The sequence below is a fragment of the Ooceraea biroi genome, chromosome 7 (assembly GCF_003672135.1).
Source record: "Ooceraea biroi isolate clonal line C1 chromosome 7, Obir_v5.4, whole genome shotgun sequence".
NCBI lineage: Eukaryota > Metazoa > Arthropoda > Insecta > Hymenoptera > Formicidae > Ooceraea > Ooceraea biroi.
This window is the reverse complement of record NC_039512.1, coordinates 8,519,711-8,542,726: the sequence shown is the minus strand read 5'-3', so window position 1 is coordinate 8,542,726 and position 23,016 is coordinate 8,519,711. Positions and strand designations below refer to the sequence as shown.

General features: G+C 38.9%; 1 protein-coding gene across 2 annotated transcripts in view; it reads left to right on the top strand.

The window, feature by feature from the left end:
* LOC105282403 overlaps positions 1-23,016 on the top strand; it is a 146,773-nt gene that overhangs the window by 87,730 nt on the left and 36,027 nt on the right. For both annotated transcript variants that reach the window (XM_011344347.3, XM_011344346.3), the window contains exons 5-9: positions 7,658-7,848; positions 9,576-9,765; positions 15,137-15,745; positions 16,142-17,055; positions 22,176-22,465. In XM_011344347.3, coding sequence (XP_011342649.1) covers positions 7,658-7,848; positions 9,576-9,765; positions 15,137-15,745; positions 16,142-17,055; positions 22,176-22,465 — 2,194 coding nt within the window. The remainder of the gene's footprint in view (positions 1-7,657; positions 7,849-9,575; positions 9,766-15,136; positions 15,746-16,141; positions 17,056-22,175; positions 22,466-23,016) is intronic.

Below are 23,016 nucleotides of genomic sequence, written 5' to 3'. Positions count from 1 at the left end.
AACTATTATAATAATACTAAAATTGAACTTTAACTTGTTTTCAGATCCTCTATGTGTGTCTAACATTTTACATTTCAGTAAACAATTCACGTACTTATTGTTAGTTAAAATATACACAAAATCTATTTTAACTACTTTTAATCTACTAATATTATTTATATTTAAATGTATTTAACATATGTGCATAAAATGTGCTTTCTATATACGATACTATATACGATACAAGTAAAATGTGATTTAAATAAGCAAAATGTAAGAAATATTCAATTATATTCAATATATATTCAAGTTTAGAATTAATTTCTCGCTATTTTAGACTTTAGACTAATTTCACTTTCTCTTACAATTAGTTGCGATCTTAGAGAAAAGAGTTTGCTTGCTTTCTTGAAGGACCTCTTTATTACATAAATTAATGTTAAATTATATAAGTTAATAGAGGAAAATAGCAACAATATCTATGTTACTGAATACGTGAAAGATGTGACAGGCTCAAACTGATATTTTATTGATGCGAATCGCAAACACTCAAGAGCTGAATTTCAGACGTATCGCCCGTCGGCGGTTCCAATAATGATGGCCGCAGCAGTAACAAATGTACGTTGACCCCAAACGCCACGTAAAGCAATTCCGGTAATGGGCATCTCGGACCTCGCTGGCGCGAGGGAACGAGCTGCAGCAATCGAAGTACCACTTCGAGGAGGAGGCCAGAGTGCCCCGCAAAAAGCGAAACCGGTAGCCCAGTTTCTGCGAGGCGTGCTTTTTGAGCTTGCACGACCGGTTGCCCGTTCCCGATCCGACCGACGAGACGTCGGGGACGTGGGTGGACCTGTATCGCGGACCATTTGTTTCCGCGACGTTGAAAAATGCTCTTTCTTTCGAAACCTTCGCCTAGCTCACTCGGGTCAATGTCTCGACAGCACACCCACATCTCCGCGGCGCTTTCCTTAACCGGCGTACACACGTGCACGTAAACTGTCTTGAACGAGCTTCGTGAGGTCTTGTGAATTGACATTCTGTCCATTCACAAGATAAATTAATAAGAATACTTGAACGGACGAGTGAAGCGAATCACTTATTTTTCTGCATATATCCTAAATTCTATACAGATAAATATAAACTGCTATATGTGTATATATAAAAATAAATTTTCTTTGTATAATGTTTTGTTTTATATTAATTATGTTTAAATTTAATAAAATAAAAGTGAGCGATGGAATTAATTATGCGTAATAAAAAAAGATCACCTGTGTAAATTCGTATAAATTCGCCAGAAACCTTTGCAATCTGATCGAAACCAAATTATGTTTGATTTGTTCGTTTAAAAGGAACAACCACATCGAAACACAATGCATGTAAGTTTCAATCTTCCGTTATATGATCGGCGAGCGGCATCGTGTTTCGCGTTTCCGGTCGATTGAACAAATCCTCCTTGCGTGTACGCGAGTGCGGTGGCGCATTAATTTCACGTCACCGTTCCGCGTCATTGCGACGATATAACGTGTCGCGAGCCGCTTTTCCATCCGATTTATTGGCTAATCTCATATTTATTGGATGCGAGGCCAATTTCCAATTTACGCGGTCGCGGTTAAAGCGACCGTGGTCCCGTTAACTGCACACGCCTAACTGCGCTCGTCCCACCATCAAGAGCCTCAGCGTTATATCCGGCTTAATTGGATCGAGATTAAATTAACTTCCGGTCGTGATAGAGCACTTTAACGCGCGTATCTTCGAGCCCAACGACGAATCGTTACTCCCTTATCGCTTTCGATTCTTGTCTCTCGTTAATCATTATTCATCGCGTCGAATCGAGTTCTCCACGTAGCGCGGTTCATCTGTCCTACTTGTAGAGTTTCGCTGTCTTTACGAGTTATTCATTGCGAGACATGATATAGTAATGTCAATTGAACTCTAAGTTAACGTGCAAGTTTTACTGCTGTATGAGAATTAAATTTATTTAAGCGACAAAATTGTTTTTTTAAACTGATGAAATAAGATATGAAGCATATAATATACAGATTTAGATATAGACTCATGAAATAATTATAATTTCTTTATTTGCACAATTACATTTTCTGCAATTAAATGTGATGTGAAATGTAAAACTTCTATATTATTATTATTTCACTTCAGATTTCTGTGTAAGATTTAATTTATAATATTTTACATAATGTATTTAATGTAATAATTTATAATATGATTCAATATACTAATTCATATAACATGGATCCAATAATTGAAACAATTTTGCCTTTTCTTATATACGTTTCACTAAAAACAACAAAACAAGAATCTTTTAAATAGCTTTTATTTTTGTTTGAAACTCTGTGTACATATTGTATTTCGACGATCACATCGGTGAAGTAAGCGTAACTACTGCATTGCATTGATTCTGCAATAAATGCATATTACTTTGGAAGCTTTCAAGTATGTTGTGACAACGCGATAATAACTATGCTGCGAATTGATATTGCCAACCAATTTGCACAGTTGAATAATGAGCAATCGAAACAAACTGCCCAACACAATCTAACGAGAACGTTTTTGCGCGGCACCCTATAGTTCTACCACAAATTTAATTTCGTAACAAAAGAATATTTAATTACGAGGCAAACTTTTTCCGCAGTTATTGACTGCGCTTTGTCGGAAACGGTTTGTATTGAAATTACAATTAACGTTATAACTCAATATACGCAGCGACTTTTTGCAAGCTGCGACTGTACAAACGCTCAAGATATAACGAAAAATGCTAGCTAAAAAAAGAAATTCTAAAAATATATACTTTATTTTATTTTAATAATTTTAAAATATTATTTAGCAACTATAATACATTAGTATTGAATAACATACAAGGTACATTTGAAGAAAAGTTGACGAAGAATTCAGAAAGAATTTTTTATCAAAACCGCATCAGCGATATCTTATACATAAAAGACAAATAAAAAATTCCTTAGTTAATTGTTAACGAGTTTTTCTTTAAATTATAGCAATTGTCAGCTTTAATTGCGGCGTAATACGTCTTTGAAGCACATTATGCTTCTGTTCATACGGGATATGCCGAACACGTTTCACTAATTATTCCGGGTTTGAATGAAACGCATACCTTCACATGTCGGCGTTATCTATCAGTGGGCGGTAATGCTTTTATGTATATTCTCTCATCGATTATTCGCAATACGATGTACATATTCGATACCGGAATGAGACATACTTAGCACGCGGCGGAACTTCGTCGCAACATATTGCTGATGAATGAATGCAATATGAAGCTGATTTATTAATTAAACAAATCAGCGAGCAAGTTATAACCACGTTATTCGAAATGCAAATTAATCTGAAATGCATGAATATGATCGATAAATGCTTCAATGCGCATAGCAAGAGTATCTCGAAAATAGGTGAATAGTTTTTTATAAGAAGCAAGATGCTAAATTAGATTAATTAAAGAAATCAAATTATTAAAGAAATTAAAGAATTAATTATCTCTGATTAACATCAGAGAATGAAAATCGTTATATCGTTAACATTTATAAAATACGTTGCGTCTTCGGGAAAGCAAAAAGCACTTCAAATTTCCGCTATAAATGAGAAACATATATTATTTGTAAAATAAATACTATTTCTTTGAGATATTATAATATTTCTTAATTTTCTTGCATAATTTATCCTTGAATATTCTTCCCTTTGAGATTTTACCTTTCTAGATAATATTTACATACTAACAAACTTAGTCGGGGCAATTAATATGCTAATACCATCCGAAAAGAGGAGAAAATTCTACACGTGCCGTTAAATTATCTTGAATTAAACGTGGGCTGACTCGTAAGCTCGGAGCTTTATCAAGCGGCCGGAGGATATAAAGAATTATTAGACATTGCGCTATAGCGAGTCGGGCGACTGCGTACCCGCTTTAAATAGCTCTCGTAATGCAGCCGCGCTCACCTAATTAGATAGTAATGACTTTATTAGATGCACCCAGAAAATTTAGCCATCCTCGTTACTCCCGCTAGAGCAACGGCTAATGTAACCGGCGGATAATTGCGAAGTAAATTCCAAAGCCCTACTCACAGGTAAATGCACTACGTATACTACATCCCGCTTCGTCGCGCGCGAGCTACCTTCGCTGTGTTCGCATAATTTCTACGATTACTTGTAATCTTACGCTCTAACAAGAACGAAGATGCGTAATTTCCCTCTCTCAACGGAACGTTGCACGATGAAGAGGGCGAAGAGGTGCGTGAGTGGCGGCTCTTTGTCCGCCCGCGAGAAGACGCGTGTCTGCATCGAGAATGTGAAGGGCCTCCCCTTTGTCGTCTCTACTACGGCTACAATTACCTCGGATTAATGCCGGTACTCACCCTCACCCTCCTGGAGCCTCCCTCGCCCTTCTCGCCTTTCCCGCACGACTCCGATCGTCTGAACTGCTGCCGTTCCGGTATTATAGTTTCGTGGTATTCGACGGCCATTGTGCGCGCTTCGTTTTAGACGTGCAGCCCCTTATGTTCGGAGCAGAAAATTCACCCTCCAATCTCCCGGCAAATTTAGGACTGCCTGCAGATTCTGGCGAGATACGCGAGAGAGGGTGATAACTGCGACGGTAGTCTGACATAAATTCTGGTCGTTTGCGAGATAAATTGAATTGTAAATCGGAATTATTGAAGCGATTTTTTAACGTGCTTTTAAAAGATGCAAATGTTTGCTAAAAGCTGTTTGATGTATCGTCACACTGAGCGATTCGTATGCGAGCTGAGAGCTAACGAATTTATTTCGTTTGCATTGTAGCTATAAAACTCTTTTATATATAATAAATAACGAAAATGTGCATTAGCTACTTATTTATCGTTTGTTCGCTTACAGAGTATATCCATTTTTAAAAATTAGAGCGACGTGAACCGAAAATTCCGTGAAATGATATGACGAAAATATGGGTCACATTTATAATAGATTAAAGATTTTTAGAAAGAGCAAATTAATATATAAATCTATGTTGCAGAATAAATAGCATTATAAGATACGAGAATAATATAAAGCTCTCAGCAAAGCGTGAATTCAAGAATCTGATGAAATAAATCCGCATTTAACAGAATGAATCTTATGTATTATAGCAGATATAAAGTGGGTATATAACGCAATACATAAGGTAAGATAGTAAGAAAAGGTTAATAAAGATGCGCTATTATCCTCATAATCGAATTGCAAAAGTTCTACTACCGTTTTCAAGAACTTAATGGAATTCTTGAGTAACAGAAGAGAGACAGGAAAAGATAGACAGAAATCTTCACTTTGCTCCTTATTTTATTTCATCAATTAACATCGTGGCTCAGTGAAGATCGTTACAAGTAACCTTGCCTTCGAGCGGAATTAATATCCGAGAATAATGCGATTATTAAAACTTAATGATAAAGACCTTTTTGTTCTCTTATCGTTTCTCAGCTTAAGTTAAATTTTTACGCATTATAAGCTTGTTATAATCATTCATGTTGATGATCGATAAGAAAATCCGCCTTGTTGAAATTATCGATATTTTTAGCTTATGCTTCTTTATTACGGAAAAATTGATATAACGTAAAAATGCATTTGCAAAACAAATATGCTACAATGTATATATCATTCAGTAATATTCAAACGATTAAAAAATGTTATGTATAAAAATTAAAATTTGGAAATGCAATATATAATATTCAGATTAAGATGTGAATAACTTATATAATAAAGGAATTATGAGAATACAATTATAATATAATATAATATTAATTATATTATAATATATAATTATAATATAATATATTACGGGACTTAGGAACATTATTAATTACGTTTTTGTCATGTAATATTCTTATTGGGAAAGTTGATTTTCTAGTAACTATAATTAAATAGAGGTACACGAGATAAAAGGAATTCGAATAGAATTACTGAAGGAAATAAACGTACTGTTTTCCGAATTAATCGCTTTGTCCAGGATTCTTGCGTTGAAGGCCCGAAGCACTTTTTCCGTTTAAACGGCACAAGGTGGATGCATACAGATTGTGTATATAGTGCAGCAATTAAAGGAATATCTGCCGACTACCACCAATCCGGTACTGATTAGTTGCAGGCGATCGATAGCTTTAATCGCACCCGATCGGCCGTAGGAAGACTAGTAGGTTTGAAAACTTTCCGATCCCTGTTCAAGTAAAGAGCGATTTCCCACTGCAAATTCCTAGAAATTGTCGGCAGAGTTGGCAAATGGAGAAAGAAGAAGCTTTGATTTCGTTCGTATCTGCCGTCAGAAAGTTAAACGTTGCGCGTTAATAACGAAAGTTCGGAAGCTGTAATAAACTTACGCGCGCGCGATCGAAGTTATACCGCTCGCTGAATTTTATGAAAATTCCAGTTTAATGACGCGTGTCCTCGTTAAATGGAGTCTCTTGGATGGAATATCTTATGAAATTAAACACGCGCAAAAAGAAATCTAATAAAATATAAACAATATATAAACAAGAATATACATAACATATATTTTACGTTACATGATATATCAAATTCTTACAGTTCATTATTCTAGGAAGAAAAAGAGGACAAATTCCTAATGTATTATTAAATCTTGAATTGTTTTTAATTTTAAAATATTTGGAGAGATCTCGTATTATTTTTGCATAATTAATCATAAATTATCGTGAAATTGAAAAATTTTCTAGATTCGTAAAGACAATACATTTTCCAGCAATATTGAAAAATAGGACTTCGATACATTAATTAAATTCAAAAGAGAGGTATTGGCAGCACGGCCTTCTCATAAATCTCAAGAGTCTGGTTCAGTTCCGAAGTTTAATTCCCGAGTTCCGTTAACAGCGTAAAGGCGCGCGCGTAGGGGAGATAAAGCCCAACCTCGCAAAATCGCTTGAAAATTTCTCGAAACTTAATCCTTGGGTTTAACGAGACCGCCGAAAACGGCGGGGATCAAACGCTCAGAAACCGGGAGCTTCGCTCTCGCGAACGACTCTCGTCGAAATCGTAAATTCGATTCTTCGTTCTGGTCGTACTTGCGTCTTAAACTCGCGCCTCCATTGTGAAAATCCCCGGGAAAGTCGTAGCGCACGGTCATTTGTTCGCCGAGTTTGCTCGCGCAATTCCAACTGTCCGCCATAGTCCTTAACCCTAGAATGCATGACTATTCTTAACAAAGATTTACACGAATGAAAATAGTGGGTAACAGAGTAAATTCGTGAAAGTAAAACAATATATAAACATAATACATATGGAGGGTTTAGAGAATGAGAAAAACTATATTCATTAAACAGGAATATAAGATTGAAATGTAAAACATATTAATTCTTTGCAATTTTTTAAAGCTTTTATTATTTAAAGATATCTCGAATAATTATGAATCTAATATATCTTTCGAATTTTAAGTATTCAAATTTATGATAATTTTCATTATTTGTAAATTATTAAATTACATTACAACAGACCATTCCTATTGAACGTGTGTGAGGAACTTTCCTAATTTTTTAAGATTAATAGAATTAATAGAATAATAGAATTAGTAACTATTAAAAATTTTGCAGTTTATACATGTACGACTAATGGAACCGATTTTTCACGAACACGTCTAAACCGCATTTCATAGAAGACCCGAGGTTTCGCTGTTGCATAACCGTCGCCTCATCATCTGTTTCAGGAGTTGGAGAGAAGCTACACTCTCTCGACTCCTGGGGGTAGCAGCCCTGTGTGTTGTCCGCCTTGCAGCCCACCGCCCGCACCGGCCGCATACATATCGAGCGCGCGCGCTTCCTCGCGTAGACTCGGCGCCGGAAGTGGTCCCGGCGGGCCCACATCCCCGGAAAGGGATCCCCTGGGAAGACTGTTAAGGTGAGTCACTCGTCCGCAGCTCTCTTTATCTCCTTCTCCCTTTCCTCTTCTCTCTCTTTCTTCCTCTCTCGTTCTCTCTCGCGACGAGACGGAATCCTTATTTCTTCCGTCGGCGGAATCGTCGTTCTCGGTCTGAGAAAGTCTAATTCCATTAGGCGTGTTTTTGCCCGCCAACGCTTGCAATGCTCGCGTTCGAGTTACACTAGAACGAGACGATACTCTCGGAAGTAATTTTACCCGGTGCAAATAAATACGCGATACAACGGGAAACTCTACGTCGAAAAGTTGTGCGTTTTAATTAATATTGCTTTCAATTTAGAATTTAATTTTTTTCCGATTTATTCTGCTTCCTCATTTCTGGATTTTTAATTAAATTGGGATTAACCAATCTCGAATTACGGACATTTCCAGTTGATTCATATTATTAAGTATCTTAAAGTTTTTACGGTTTATAATGCAACCTAAATTGTAAAAATTTAAATAGTAGATTTGTGCGATTAATTATGGTATGACGGGATTGATCCCCATGAATTTAACTTATAAAATCTACATTTATATACGTTCTAGTCATTTTATTCTATATCTGAAACACATTTCATATTTTTAGATGTATTTCATTTTTCTTTTAAAGTTTCAATAACAGTTTTTAACAAGAATAATTTTAGCGCTTGCGTGTTATTTTAATTATTCTAATTGATTAAATACCGATTATTGAGTTAAATAATTTTCTTTTTCTCATATAGTCTAACTCATTCTGCAATTTAATTAGATTTAATAAGATTTTAATTAAATCGACATTCAATTTAATTAAAATGTTATAAAGATGGACTCCCGAAATAATTGAGTAATAATTCTAGATGCGCAAGTATCTAGAATCAGAAATGTAAAAGAAATTGAGTATGCCAATTATAAGTAGGTAATGGTCAAGAACGGTTGTATTCAGATGAATCTTGAGAGCGAGGTTTGTGCGAAATGGGTACCTATCTAACTGACTTTCTTTTAAAATCAGAATGAGCTTTAAGGCTGATTATCCGGAAGCCGTAAAAATTTTACGAGCTTCTTTACCTCGCATATATCCAGGACGTTCTTTTTCTGATTATCTTCTTAGGCCTGCAAGCCTTGCTGCAGGTTCCATCAATCTTTATAGCAAGACACATACAATATATTATCCAATATATTTCCGGTATCGTTATTTTGTTGTCCTAAAAAGTTTATCGATTACCGACTAAATAAAGAATCGCTTGTATTAATCAGAAGTATTGACAAATGTAATCAGGAATATCAAATCATCTCATGGTACCAGAATACAAAGATAGATTAAAGAATATAAAGAATAATAGTATTTATTATTATACTGCAATAAAGTAGAGCAGATATACATAATAAAGCATAAAAGGTGCAATAATAAGCAATTTGTTAAGAATGACAGATTATTTCAATTAAAATTCTAGCTGTAGAGTTATTAAACCATTAATCACTGCTGTCATGTATTCGTCTGTATTTTCCCTCTGTATTTCCGATAATATACTACTTTGAATTTCGCAATCACCCGCTTCTATCTATCTTGCTTGGAGCGCCGAAACTATTTCATCAACCCTTCGCTTATGCTTAACCCAGGAATCCTCCGAAATCCAGTCGAACCCTCGCTCTTTGACTTTGCTCGAAGAATTTCTGTTGTATACAGCCCGCAGATTGAATATCCCCCTCTCCGGATCCTATCATTGCAGATTCCTGAAGACCTTCTACAGGGAGCTGGGCACCCGCGACCCACCCCACTTACCGCCGTGGGCGTCTCCGCTGCCGCTTGGTACCCTCTGTCCAGCGCACTTTCAACCGCATCTGCAACTGGTGCACAAAAGCGAGCAGGAGCACCGTCTCGAAAACATCAAGCCTGACCAGATCTTCGCTCCCGTGAGGGTGAGTATTGTCGAGATAGTGTTATTATTTTGCGGTGACTCGGAGCATAAATATTGCATATCCAGGAATAACAGTTTTGCATGAAATTAATACAGTTTTTTATAAGAATATTAACTAGATTCGAGGAAATTAATGAGAGAAAATATGAAAATGGAGAAAAATGTGGATATATAATATCAAGCGATGCGATAGCGTAAAGCTAAAACTTCACAGGCAAAAAGAATTGTGAAACACTGGCGTTGCATTGTAACGAATATACTGATGAAAATGATCTTGGATTCGTGCTGAAACCACTAAACAGATTTCCGATTTATATGCCACGTGGTGTGCACAAGTTTTCGCGGACGTCGCGGTTTATCAAAACGCGGCGAGATCCTTCGACGGTAGTCTACGGATTTGCATGATATCGACTACGTAATTGCGCGAGCGTGCGGCAAGTTGAGTCCCGGATACCCAGGGGAACCGCGAGGGAGTTGCTTCCGGTCTCTGTCGAAGACTCGGAAACTCGCTTTTGCCGCCGCCGTCGTCGTCGTCATCACCACTGCCGTCGCCGAACAACTTCTCCTCGGAATGTGAAAGCTAAGTTGGTGTTGTCTGAAGTCCAGGACGGGAGAGAGGGTGGAAAAAGTTCCACAAACTTCCTCCTCTATGCGATTCGCTGTCTCGGACTCACGACTGCACGAAGCCATTCAACTTCTTGCACTCCCTCTCGGTCTCTCGATGCACTGCAGTATCCCACGGGTGAAGTGCAATGATGCTTGGATCGGCACAATCGCACTTTATGATCGGAGTTTGTCGTTGTTAAACAGTTATATTGATTCCTGTCGAATTTCTGCGGATTGATATTGATAATATCAAGCTGCGTACAAGTAATTTCTTTCTATTTAATTAATTTATCGTCTGCACACTGAACAAAAAAATATCTGACAATGATAATTAAATTTATTCAATGATTGGATTCATTACTCAAACAGTTTCCTTCAAATTAATAAGACAGATCACAAAAGTGCGTATTGTATATGTATATGTATAAAAAATACGTTGACACGTATTTTCCGTGAAATTAAAGCTCAAGCTGAATCCTATCAAGAAAAACGTTTACCAAAAAATGCAAGTAGTTATTTTTTATGTTTCTCGTTTTTCCTTTTTTTTGAAGCTGCGTAAGAATAGAACCACGAAATGCAGATAGTACGCCGTGTTGCGTGAAAACGCTCTTGTCGAAAAATGAGCCTCGTAACCGTCAGGACACATAGAGCAGAAAGGAAGAAAAGCGCAAGCAGAGGCACAGACCGAGCTTGGAATCAGAGGATGCATACGCATAGGGATGAATCCGCATCACAAAACCGATATGCTTCCACAAAAATACATGACTACGCCGAATAGACAACTTTTAAAAGCTGTCCTTAGAATGGCGAACTATACTTGCGTACGTCATATATTCGTTCCCTCGTGCATGCCAAACATAATAAAATACTATAGAAACAGATTGCATAAACGCTAAAAAAATTAAGCTTCAGAGAAACTAATTTTCAAGTAATATTTTATTCCTTTCTATATAATAATCCAGAAAAACTTTTGCATATTTTTTTATAAATGCTTTCTATGTGACAATTGTAAAACATATTTTTTACATCTTTCTCTATAAAAAAAATATAGTTGATTCGCGTTATAAAATTTTCTTTCAAATTTGTTAAAGAATTTATTTGTGAAATAGATGGAGGTAGTGTATATTGCAAGTAAAACCAACACGGTTCCCCGGACATGACTCGTGAAAAAATCTCGTTACTCAGTGCCAGGTTGCCGAAACCAAAATATCGACGTCGATACTTGAAAAAACGAAGTTAAGACCATCGAATCAAGCATCGGTGGTTTCAACAAAAATATGAAAAATCAGTAGGTCGGCGCGCGACTTTGTTTTTCCACAAACGTACTGCACTCAAATAATAAAAATTATGGAATTTACTCGTCGTGGGTGAAGTTATTTTTTTGTATATATTAAAAAATCATATAATACGATCTCTATTTTCGTTATTAAATGTCATGTCAAAAATTTACTATATTTGGTGATTATAAATCTTATAACATTAAGAGATCTTAAAGTTTATATAAAATAGAAGAAAGCTAGTTACACACAATATATAGTGAAAAAGGATACGGGGAATGAATAATTGAAATTGTTAACGAGTTTGCGCGAAAGATTCAAAATAAAAAGAATTGCGAATCTTGCCGTCATAAATTCCGTATAATCCGAAAGAAAATACAAGAACTGCAATACCGAGAGCACCGGTTGTAGCTAAAAGCAGCTACGTCTATATTTTATTATTTCAGATATCGCTTTTTTCTGCGAAGGGAAACGCGAAACCGTCGTCATGTTTGTGCATTTTGTCGCATCGGTCGGTTTGTGCGGTCGGATTGATGATAGATCGGTCGAGGGAAATAACCGCTGCGATCGATCCACGTCCAATCGTCGGTGCCTGCCGTTTCCGATACGTGAGACGTATATCTGGGAATGGATACGCTGGCTGGCACGATCCCGGCGAATCTTTCTCATTGCGTTTCTTTCCGCGATATGCTCGCGAAGAGACACATCGCCGCCGTGAAACGCCGCTCCCTGTATCACTGTCTTCTTAAATTTTCCGTGGCAAGATGAAGAGCGCGGTATCTCTCACGTCACCACATGAATATCAACAACGTTCCGATTCCGGAGATTTGTCTCGCGAAATGTTATTTTCTGAAATCTTTTTAAATCTGCATAAATGTTTAGTCCTTTGTATTTTTTATTTTTATTTCACGCGATTGTAATTTTAGTTTAGAAGCGATTTTAATTTTTAAAACATTGTTTCGCACACATCAGCGCGCGCGCGCGCGTGTATATATAATTTACATAAACATTTAGAGTACGCGATTTACGAAAAATGATTCTACTTTTTTCAACTGTGTGATTGTTTCGTCAAATTGCATTTAAATAATCCGGTTTGCTCTGTGGAATTCAATAACCTGAGTGTAGTCTGCTCTCAATATCTTTTCCTCTCAATTTATCGAGGACTATTTACTGGCATGTAGATTTTCTAATTTCTCGGGAAACGAAGGAGGATTTATCTCCTTGCATCCTCGCGACGCGGTTGTTCTCGACAACGCTTTCGCGAAATGTTCTCTTCGCTTCCTCTTTACTTCCTATTTCGATCGAGATTGGTTGCAACGAGAAACGACTAGAACAAATCATACAAAAGATTAATGAATATTAGATCCCGTGTGATGTAGGAATGCACAAGCGGATTAAATCTAGTAACGAGCTTACGATTCTTTTTTTATCGACGTTGTTTCATTATTTTATAAAACAAAAAACAAATCTCTCTATGTTGAATAACGAATTATCATCAGTTAATTGCGATCAAATTTTATTTTGATAGAACTTCAATTTTTCTAATTACAAATACTAAAAGCTGAATGATACTTTCGTTATTTTTGTTTTATATTAGCATTTAGATATTGCATACTGATATCGTAAAATTAAAGGAAACAAAGAGAGAAAGAAATATTGTGCTATTGATGCAATCCTCGTTAAATAAAAGAACCAGTTTAAATGGGTCAAAGAATCTGCAAATCCGAAAGAGAAATAGCGGCTATGTTTGAACTGCACGTGTACAGAACGTGTGGATACAGGTGTATCAATATATATGTATAGGGTGTATAAATACAGGTGTATAGCTACAGGTATGCAGGTGCGTGTATGTTTTGTACGGTAAAAAACTCTATCAGATATACGTGTATATTTTGCCGCTTGAAAATTGCTTGGAAAACACGTTTTCGATAGAGCAAAGTTGTATTGCACCCTGATCTTTTTCGTCCGTAGCATCCCAACAACCGGATGTGTTACATTCGCACGGTGTATGGCCGTGCGTTGTTATCCATCGGCCGACAGACTGTATACACTACGTGCGACTGGATAGATTATTGCTGACAGAGTGAATGGCCGGCAAACGCCATGTGTTTCGCGTACTACGGATTACGGTTATCGATCATGAAATCGGGACTGTTTGCCAATATCGGCTGCCGATCGTCCACTACCAATGTCGACAATGTTTCGTCCTAACAGCCGATTAACGGTGTTGGCCCTGCTGGCATCGTAGGGTCACATAGTAAAACGCGTTGAGTTTAATCGCGCGCGTCCGATTATCCGACAGCTTGCATAATGCTGTAACCGCAGCGCCGGGTAACACTTTTACTTTCTATTTGACCGTTACATTGATATAGGAGCCATTTTACTGGATTGTCCTAGATTGACAGAAAGTGTACAGTTACTGTGTGTAACGTGCGAAATTGATCTTTGCTAACAAACATCTCGCAGTGCTAATATTTCGCGAATTACAAACGTCGAAAGCAGAGAGCTCTGTGCGAAAAAGCTTCGCAAATTTATCGCGTTAAGCTGCGATGAATAAATATTATTTTGAAAGAGTTTACCTGTAAGCGTACAGTTAAAAAAGTTTGAAAAAAGAGTTTACACAATTACAAATCTAGAAAGAGGGCGAAATAATTGAGCAAAGTAATAACTTTCGCGTCCAAATATTTCGTCATATACTGTTGCTATAACCGCTGGTCAAGGTTGCAAAGTTGCAAGACGTAATATCGAATACTGGTCAGGCACGTAACGGGCAATAAAGTGTCCGGAGTTCTAAAGTTTCGGACGACGGCTGATCGAAGGGGATTAGTGATCCGCAGGGGAGGTTTTAAGTTCTAATTGGCTGACCGGAGACCGAGATCAGGGAACCGAGAAGTATCTGAGAAGCTAGCCATGAAGTGGCTAACTTTTTTCTCTTATTTTCGCACTGGCTATTCTACCAAGGGTTTCGCTAAAAAACAGTTCGTAATTCATCGCATTAACTCTCCTTGTTCTTATTCTTACGTCGTCTAGTTAGTCTGTAAGTCTGTAGTATACGTATAATAGAGTCTAATACATTGCAAGCTGCTTTTTTCCTTGCGTTAAACCACAACGATGCTTCGTATTTTTCAATTTAATTTTTATCTGTGTATACATCTTCTTGCTTTCGCATTTTATTATAAGGAATAAATTAGGATAAGGTTAATATGCTTTAACTATTTTTTTCTGATTTTCTCATAAAATATTCCAATTAATTATTCTTATTAATAAGAATAACAAATTCTGCCAAAGATAGAAGAAATTTTTTCAAACGTTTTTAATAGAGTTATGGATGATTGAAGCATTTTATACAAGTCCAAGTGTCATTACAATGCTATGTCTCGATAATAACTCTCGAAAATTAATTTTTCATCTAACATATATTTTGTTCTATCTTTTAATCACATAAATTATAATATTATAATACCTTACAATATAAATTTTAATTTTCAGCTAAGCGATGGTACCGTGTCCGAGGCGCCAAGGCGCGTCGCCGTCGAGGGTGGTCCCGGAAGCGGACGGACTACTCTATGCTTGCGACTGTTACACCAATGGGCGACCCAAAGCGACGGTCCTGCACTAGCCTTTATTATTCCTTTGCGCGAGCTTCGCGGCAGTCCCGTCCTGAATTACTTGGCACGGGAATTGTTGCCAAGGACGGCTGCATTGGGTGATGCGGTCACTCAGGTGTGGCGCACTTTGCACCTGATGGAGGACCGCGTTCTTTTCGTCCTGGATGGCTACGACGAATGCGTGGGTGGCAGAGCATCGCTCGGCGACGCAGCTGATCTGTTAGAAGGTCGACTGTTCCCCGATGCCAGGATCCTGGTCACGTGCTCGCCCAATAACTCGTCTGCTCTCGCACCCCTAGTTCAGCGCAGGGTCCATCTGGCCGGTCTTGAGTGGCCGTACGTGGAGCGGCTCTGCGTGGCCTACTTTATTCACAACGACATCGCCGAGAAGGCCTGCGAGTTCCTGGAGGCGCTCAATGTGCAACCGCAATCCGTCAGGCAGCTCGGCCAGCATCCGCTTGGCTGGATCATGCTCTGTTGCCTGTACCAGGTAGGATTCATTATCATAGATGTTGAAATATCTATAATACTATTATTGGCAAATCAAAAATTAATTACAAATAGACAACAATACAAACTAATTATTTTTGTTAATACATCGTGTTTTATCGAATAATAATGATGGAAATAAAATTTGATCTCTTTTGTCATCAAATATGCAATATCAATTTTATTACAATAGCAAAATCGTTTTTCTTTCAAAATTCGTTGTGATCTAAATTAAAATATCCAATATAGGGTAATGATTCATTATTAAATTGCGCTGCACTAGTAGTAAATCATAAAAATCGCGAATGTATTCGATACAGATAATATATAATGATAAAAAGCCCTATAAAGCACTGCAAAGAGCACTCTGATTTACGAACACAATTTTTCTTGTCAGGATTCCGGTAGTCTGCCGACCGAAACAAGCGCTCTCGTGCAAGCGGCGGTAAAGTGCATCGTAAAGAGGAGCTTAGACCCACCGATTCCCTATAATGAGGAGATCCCAGGTCATTGCAGGAAGCGTCTCGAGGACTTTGGCAAGTTGTCCCTGGCGGCCCTGCGGGAGGGCAGGTGCTGCTACACGGAAGCCGAGTTGAGAGCGCGAGGAGGTGGCATCGAAGTCACGCGACTCGGCTTCCTCACAAGGGGACTGACCTTCGGTCAAAGACGCAAGCCGGATCTCTACACACCTATTCATATGGCAGTTGCGGAGTTTCTGGCGGCGTACTATCTCACTTCGGTCGCGCAATACGCCAACATCCTGCGCCGTGAATTGGAAGGACTGCCACCGGGAATCATCGGCCACCTGGCCGGCTTGCTAGGTCCCAAGACTCATTTGATCCTGAACCAGTTGTGTCCGCTGGAAGTACCACCCAGAGCTGTGTTCTCGTTGCTGAAGGCGGCCGGCGCGTCCGACGGAAACATCTCCGCAGTCTGTCGGCTGGTTGGAGCGGGTTCCGGTTTCGGACCCGCACCGAACGAACGACCACCGGCTCCACTGGTGCACACGTCTCCCTTGGAGCTGGAGGGATGGGCCAGGATCCTCGAGAGTCCCGCTTGCACGCTCGAGGCGCTCGAGGTGGTGTTCCAGGTGGAGCGAGGATCCGATCCCAGGTACTTGGACGACTTTTTCGATGCGCTCGCTGGCAACGAAAGCGTCAAACTTGTCAGGATTACGTCCCTACTGGGGCAGGAGTTTCCGGCAGACGAGGCGCAGCGATTGGCCGGACACCTGAAGAGCGTGCTCGGCAAAAAGAAGCTCAACGACTTCGAGCTTGTCATCACTTGTCTGGAGGAGACAGCTCACGATAGGTAAGATGTTTTGTATGTGCTAGTCTGGAATATATACTCGAACTTCAGATCGTTTTCCAACTTACTGCGATATCCCCGAGGACGGCAAGTTCCAAACAACTCGCGAGATTGCCAACTAAGCGCCTCGGGAGGATAAACTATGCATAACGCGCCGGACAGTTCGCTTTTACATAATTGAGTCGTCGAGATACATGTGGCACGTTTCTTTGGCGGAAGTGCCATGTTTCTATCAACTTTCTTGTCTCTCCTGGCTATTTACTCATTCACTTAATCTTTTATATTTTATCATTCTTTTCATTTTATAATTACTGTGAGTGTTACTCAACTCTAGTCTGAATTGCTTGTTTTTTACAATTAAATTTTTTTAATTTCTTTATTTATTGTTATTGTCTTGCCGAGTTTGTTAATCGATTATGGGGATTATAATAGTTTTTTTAATTGAAAAGTATCCAAACACTTTAGTCAAATTGCCGAGTCAATTCGCGTGCGACTCAATAGCCGAAAAGATAAGGAGTCTGGTGAACACGTTGGCATTATTGTGCCTCGGCGACGTTCGATACGGCGCCGTCGATAGCTTCAACGACGTCGAAGAGTTATTACAGAAAGCCAGCTTGTCCACTCGATCGTATATGAGGTCACCCAACGCTTCCACGAGAATATTTGCTTTTTCGTGTCGCAAAAGGAAACGCAGAAAACGAGAGAGCTTATATATTTAAATTTTTACATGAAATTCAGATAAAAGAAGAAACAAGTTATTATATAAAAAATAGAATTAATAAATAAAATTTAACTTCTATACACAGATGCAGAGATCTCAATATATATGTGTATGTGTATTTGGAGATTTATCATTATGAAGAGAGAGAGAGATTTATTTAATATTTATGTATGTGTGTGCAAATATTAAAAATAAAATTTTGATCACCATTGTACGCACCACATAAATCATCGGAATTTCTCGTTCAATCTTGGGACCATACTCTAAAATCGGATTCGCGCGTGGTTCCTATGGAGACATCAAAATTGAGAAATTTGTTTTGTCGTGCGACAAAAAGGGCGACGAAAAGGTCCACTATGCGGATATTTGTCTTTACCCGAAGGGCTGAGGAAATGACAGACATGGAAGAAAAGTGTTTACCTTGCGAGCCGGGCGAATATATATTTGCATAGTCGCGTATGGCTCGTTCTCGCAAAGGAGCTTTTACCATTGCCGAGAAAAACCATCTCGATGAATGATTTCCGATCTATGAGAAATTTAGTAGGATTTCTAGGGAAAAGTTACAAGCGCAATACTTTAAAAAATTGATATAAAACCATCGGGTTTTTCAAACTAAATCGGATACAAGAACGGACATAGTGGATCCATTAACTTTCGTCTATAATTAAAGAATAATTGGGAAACAAAATCGATATTTTGTACTATGTATGTAATATGTAATATGATATGTATAGTACAACATTCATATATTAATTTCTCTTTGTGTGAATGGTTGAATTTATATAATATATTTTGAAATGTAGCAATACATAATCAGATTATAAATTTAATTATATAAATTAATTATAAATTTATTATAAATTATAAATTATTATTTATTATAAATTTATTTATATAAATATCGATCAAGTATTGTGTGTTAATGATTTAAAATTTTGTAGATTTGCATATTTATTATCTTTTTTACTGATTGTGTAATAAAACTATTTTGTAATATAGTTTTAAAATATATGTATAAGCACACAGATATACAGGGTGTCCGGTAACTCATGACAGTCACGACTCAACGCTCGTGAGTGGATAAAGCGGACTGAACTGAGTGGAAAAGTCCTATACCATTTTGCAATTTTCACAATAGTTAACAAATTATTAATTATTAAAAATCGTGCTATTAGTCCGGCCTACCGCCGAATGCAAGCGCGCGGCGAGATGCGACCGCTTAGCGATCGAGTGCCTAGCGATCGCAGTGGCAATGGCTAGGCATGCCATTTGTAATAAACAACTTCTCGCGCCTAGCAACTTTGATCGCTAGGCGGTCGCATCTCGCCGCGCACTTACATTCGGCGGTAAGCCGGACTAATACAGCGATTTTTAATAATTAATAACTCGTTAACTATTGTGAAAATTGCAAAATAGTATAGGACTTTTCCACTCAGTTCAGTCCTCTTTATCCACTCACGAGCGTTGAGTCGTGAGTTACCGGATACCCTGTATATTTAGCCAGACATTCCTGAAAAAATTTTTCGAGACTACTTCCCTCGTCGTTGCGGTTTCATTGTTTTTGTCATGGTGGATCTTAATTTTTTGCTTGCGCTTTCTCGGCTTGACTCAATCCTCTCTCACTTCTCCATTTTATACGCGTCGCCGGGCGTCCTTTACCTCCATCTCAGGCTTTATATTTTTCGATTCCGTCGAGACGCTTTACTCTCCCTTTCCGCGTCTGTATCCCCGGGGAAACGGAGAAAGTATTTCTGCGGGCGGGTCCGTGAACTTTCCGATTCACCGATGAACTTTCCGTCGCACCGACCTCGAGTTCGAAATAAAGTGCACACGTAGAGTTTGAAAACACAGCTTTATTTGCAGGATATTATCACGATTGACATAACTCTTTTATAGATTGTTTAAAAATGTGATCGAGAGTTACGTTATGTACTTAAAGACGTTATGTATTTTTCATAAAACGGTCCATAAAAGTACCAACCTATTATATAAAGAATTTATTATCGTTCATTTAAGAATTCTTTTATTCTTATCGAAGTATTTTTTCTTTGAGCAATGCATTTTTCGCTATTATATATTCCGGACACGAAGTCCCACTTTTTTGACGAAATGGCCGTTAGAGACGCGAACTGCACATAACAATGACAATGCACTCTGCGAAGAGTGCAAGCTGAGAGAAAATCCAAAGGAGAAAGAAACAGAAAGAAAAAGAGTCACGACGGAAAATTAAGGAAAATGATGGGGACACGCTATGAGCTTTAACCCGCAACCAGTTTTCATCACCTTCCTCGACTCGTCTTCGCGGATCCTTTTATTGAATCTCTCAGCTTCAACCCGTTTAGTTTTACTCGTTTTAGCCTCGAGCTTTCCCTGGGAGAATACCCTTTCATCGTTGTGTATACCCTGATCTCATTCTTTACTCATCGCTTCCTTTCGTACATGCAAAACTCGGTCCTTTTCTTCAGACTCCGAACCGATGGACTGAACAAAACTTCGAGAACCACAGCGTTTTGGAAATGAAAGCTTGAATCATGACCGAACCACCTTCAATCTGCTTCTGTTTGGTTTCTGTTTCGTGTTTCACGGATTAAATAAACGCATCCTTCAAAAACTTCATATTTGTATGTGGAAAATGTGGAGTTTGCTCCTAGTGTTCTATCCTGCAAAACATGATTCCGCTCGTAACTGGATTTTAGTTCGCCTTGTTCTTTGTTATCGCCTTTCCTGCAATGTGAATTTTTAACCCTACTCGCGAAACCTCTTCGAGCTTCACGAGAGCGAAATCTTTTTTGTGAAACAGAGGAACGAAAGAGGATGAACATCCTAACAACTACATTTGCCTCGAAGCAGAAAGCTCTTTTTCTCTTTCTCTTAATAATACGACTGTCAGCTCATTCTATGTTTCGCATCGAGATGTTCTTCTTGTTTCAACTCCAACCAACTATTCTACGAAGCTCGGTCGCACTTTATGCTTCGGTCTGTCGCTTTCTCGTAATGTTAGCTGTCTTTATTGTTGACACTTGAATTGACAAGTGACTCTGTCTTGGGCGAGAATCGATCATCGATTGCCGATTCGAATATTCCTGAAAAGTACATTCTCGATTCTGCTGAAATCAGATGTTGCAAATAAAAGTTATAATCTAACACAACGTGGTTTAATCAGGATCAGCGTCATTGATCCTGGTTCAAGAATTCTGTGATTTATGACCTGAAACTTGCAAATTCTTGTCAGGTACTTTATATTTATTTCATAAGTTTCGTGCAATTTGTTCAAAGAATTTCGCGAAAAAATTCTTGATAAATGAAAAATGTATCTACCAAAAGATGAAGCAATAATTTACATCAAATATGAAAAACTTGATAATGGATATTGTTGAAATGATAAAACACGAAGAGACTTGTTTGCTTCTTTTCGCTTTCGCGTCTGAAATTCTTTTCTGGAAGAGGCAAGAGAGGAATTCTGAACGTTAGTTGCGCCACTGACTCCAGCCAATTTTCAAGTATCCGGTGTGCGTGATGCACCGCGAACATCCTTCCGCCCCCGCTGCCGTTGTTAGTACCCCGCGCGAGAAAATCCAGGCTCCCGCTTACTATTCTCCGGAGAAGCGTCGGGACTTTGCATAATGCGTATTTGCGTGCGCGTTCACCGAGATCCGACGAGAAATAACGCCCCGCGAATAGACAGTGCGGAATGCGCATTTACACACGCATAAATATACGCCGACAAGAGTCCGTCGAACTTCCGCGTCGCAAACTCAAATGCATTTACGTCGGTTGCGCGCGGTTACCCTCGAAACTGCATGGCGTGTGACGTAAAAGCCAAGCTCCGAAAATGCAACCCTTCCCGTTCTACCCCAGTTACGTCACATTGGATACGATGTGTGTGGATTTTTCCAACTTGTCGGAATGTCATAAAATCGGCGGAACGCAACACCGCGCCGATGGGAATTCTTGCTCGGCGTTCCATTTGGCATAATTCAAGCTCAAGCGCATGTTGTAACATCAAACGCATATCATATTTATCGGTATATCGCGTAAACCGATACGTGCATAATTTGCACAAAGCAAACTTCGTATGCTCCAAAAACTCCCGCAATTTATAGCAGCCAATTGACGCATAATACATTTTTGCGAGTATACAAAAAATTAAATTGTCGATTTTGCGAAGAGATGTAATACCATCGACGTTGTGGTATATTTCTTCGACAACTGCTGCATCAATCTCCGTTTTCAGAAACCTACTACCACTTCCGTTTGATTTCAGTGAATCGGAACTCACCTTTTTTCTATTTTACTTTAATCAGCTAGAGGACCATTCGACGTTAATTGCGCGCTCGATGATAAAACGCGGGAACGTGTCTGAATGTCTCATTAACGCCGTCATTAACGCGATTGATTTCAGGCTGGAGTGCGTGGTGAACGCTCTTTGTCGCGGCCTCAGTCACGCCGCCGGCAGCCTGTCGCGTCTGGTCCTCGACATGAATCTGTCCGGCGAGCAAGTGTCCCGGGTCTGCGAGGCACTTCGTGGCTGCATTCAAGTACAGGCGCTGCACTTGCCCCATTTAGGCTGCGGATGCGAGGGCCTGGCCTCGGTGGCCGAGCTGCTGAAAGAGCGACCGTTGCTGGCACTCAATCTGGCTGGCAGCTGGGGCGCCAAGAACGAGGATCCGTCCAGCTCTGGCATCAGTATGGGTAAAACCTTGCCATTATTGACCCCCTCCCCTCCCTCATTCGATCTATCGACGCGATTCCGTGGATATTTTATTATCGCAAAGAGCAGTGAAATGCACAGATCTCTTTTCTTTCTTTTCTCCCTTCCGCATCTAATGACGAAGCGATACAGGCACCTTGAGTCTTTCAACAAAAGGTTGATGTTGCCGAAAGTCCACCTGTTGAATAGCTTCGGCAATCAAAACGGTCTCACGTCTGTTATCTATTAATGCGTATAAACAAACGATAATTCTCGTGGCATGCCGTATCGTACAGTGCATATCACTTTCAACTTACGTAAAATGATTGTATTTTTAATAAAAAAATTCATTTTTTCGACTTGATTTGCGTTCAAAGGCATGAGTGCGTATCCCGTGTTAAATCGCGCCGACAAAGCTTTGCCAATCGAAGTGCGAGTATGCGGCCACCATCGACATTCGAATTTTCCGCGAGATACCAAACGCATTCCGCGCATTACTGCCATGATCAAACTGACTCGCAAATTTTCAGCATTCTCTTTACGATTAAATTAG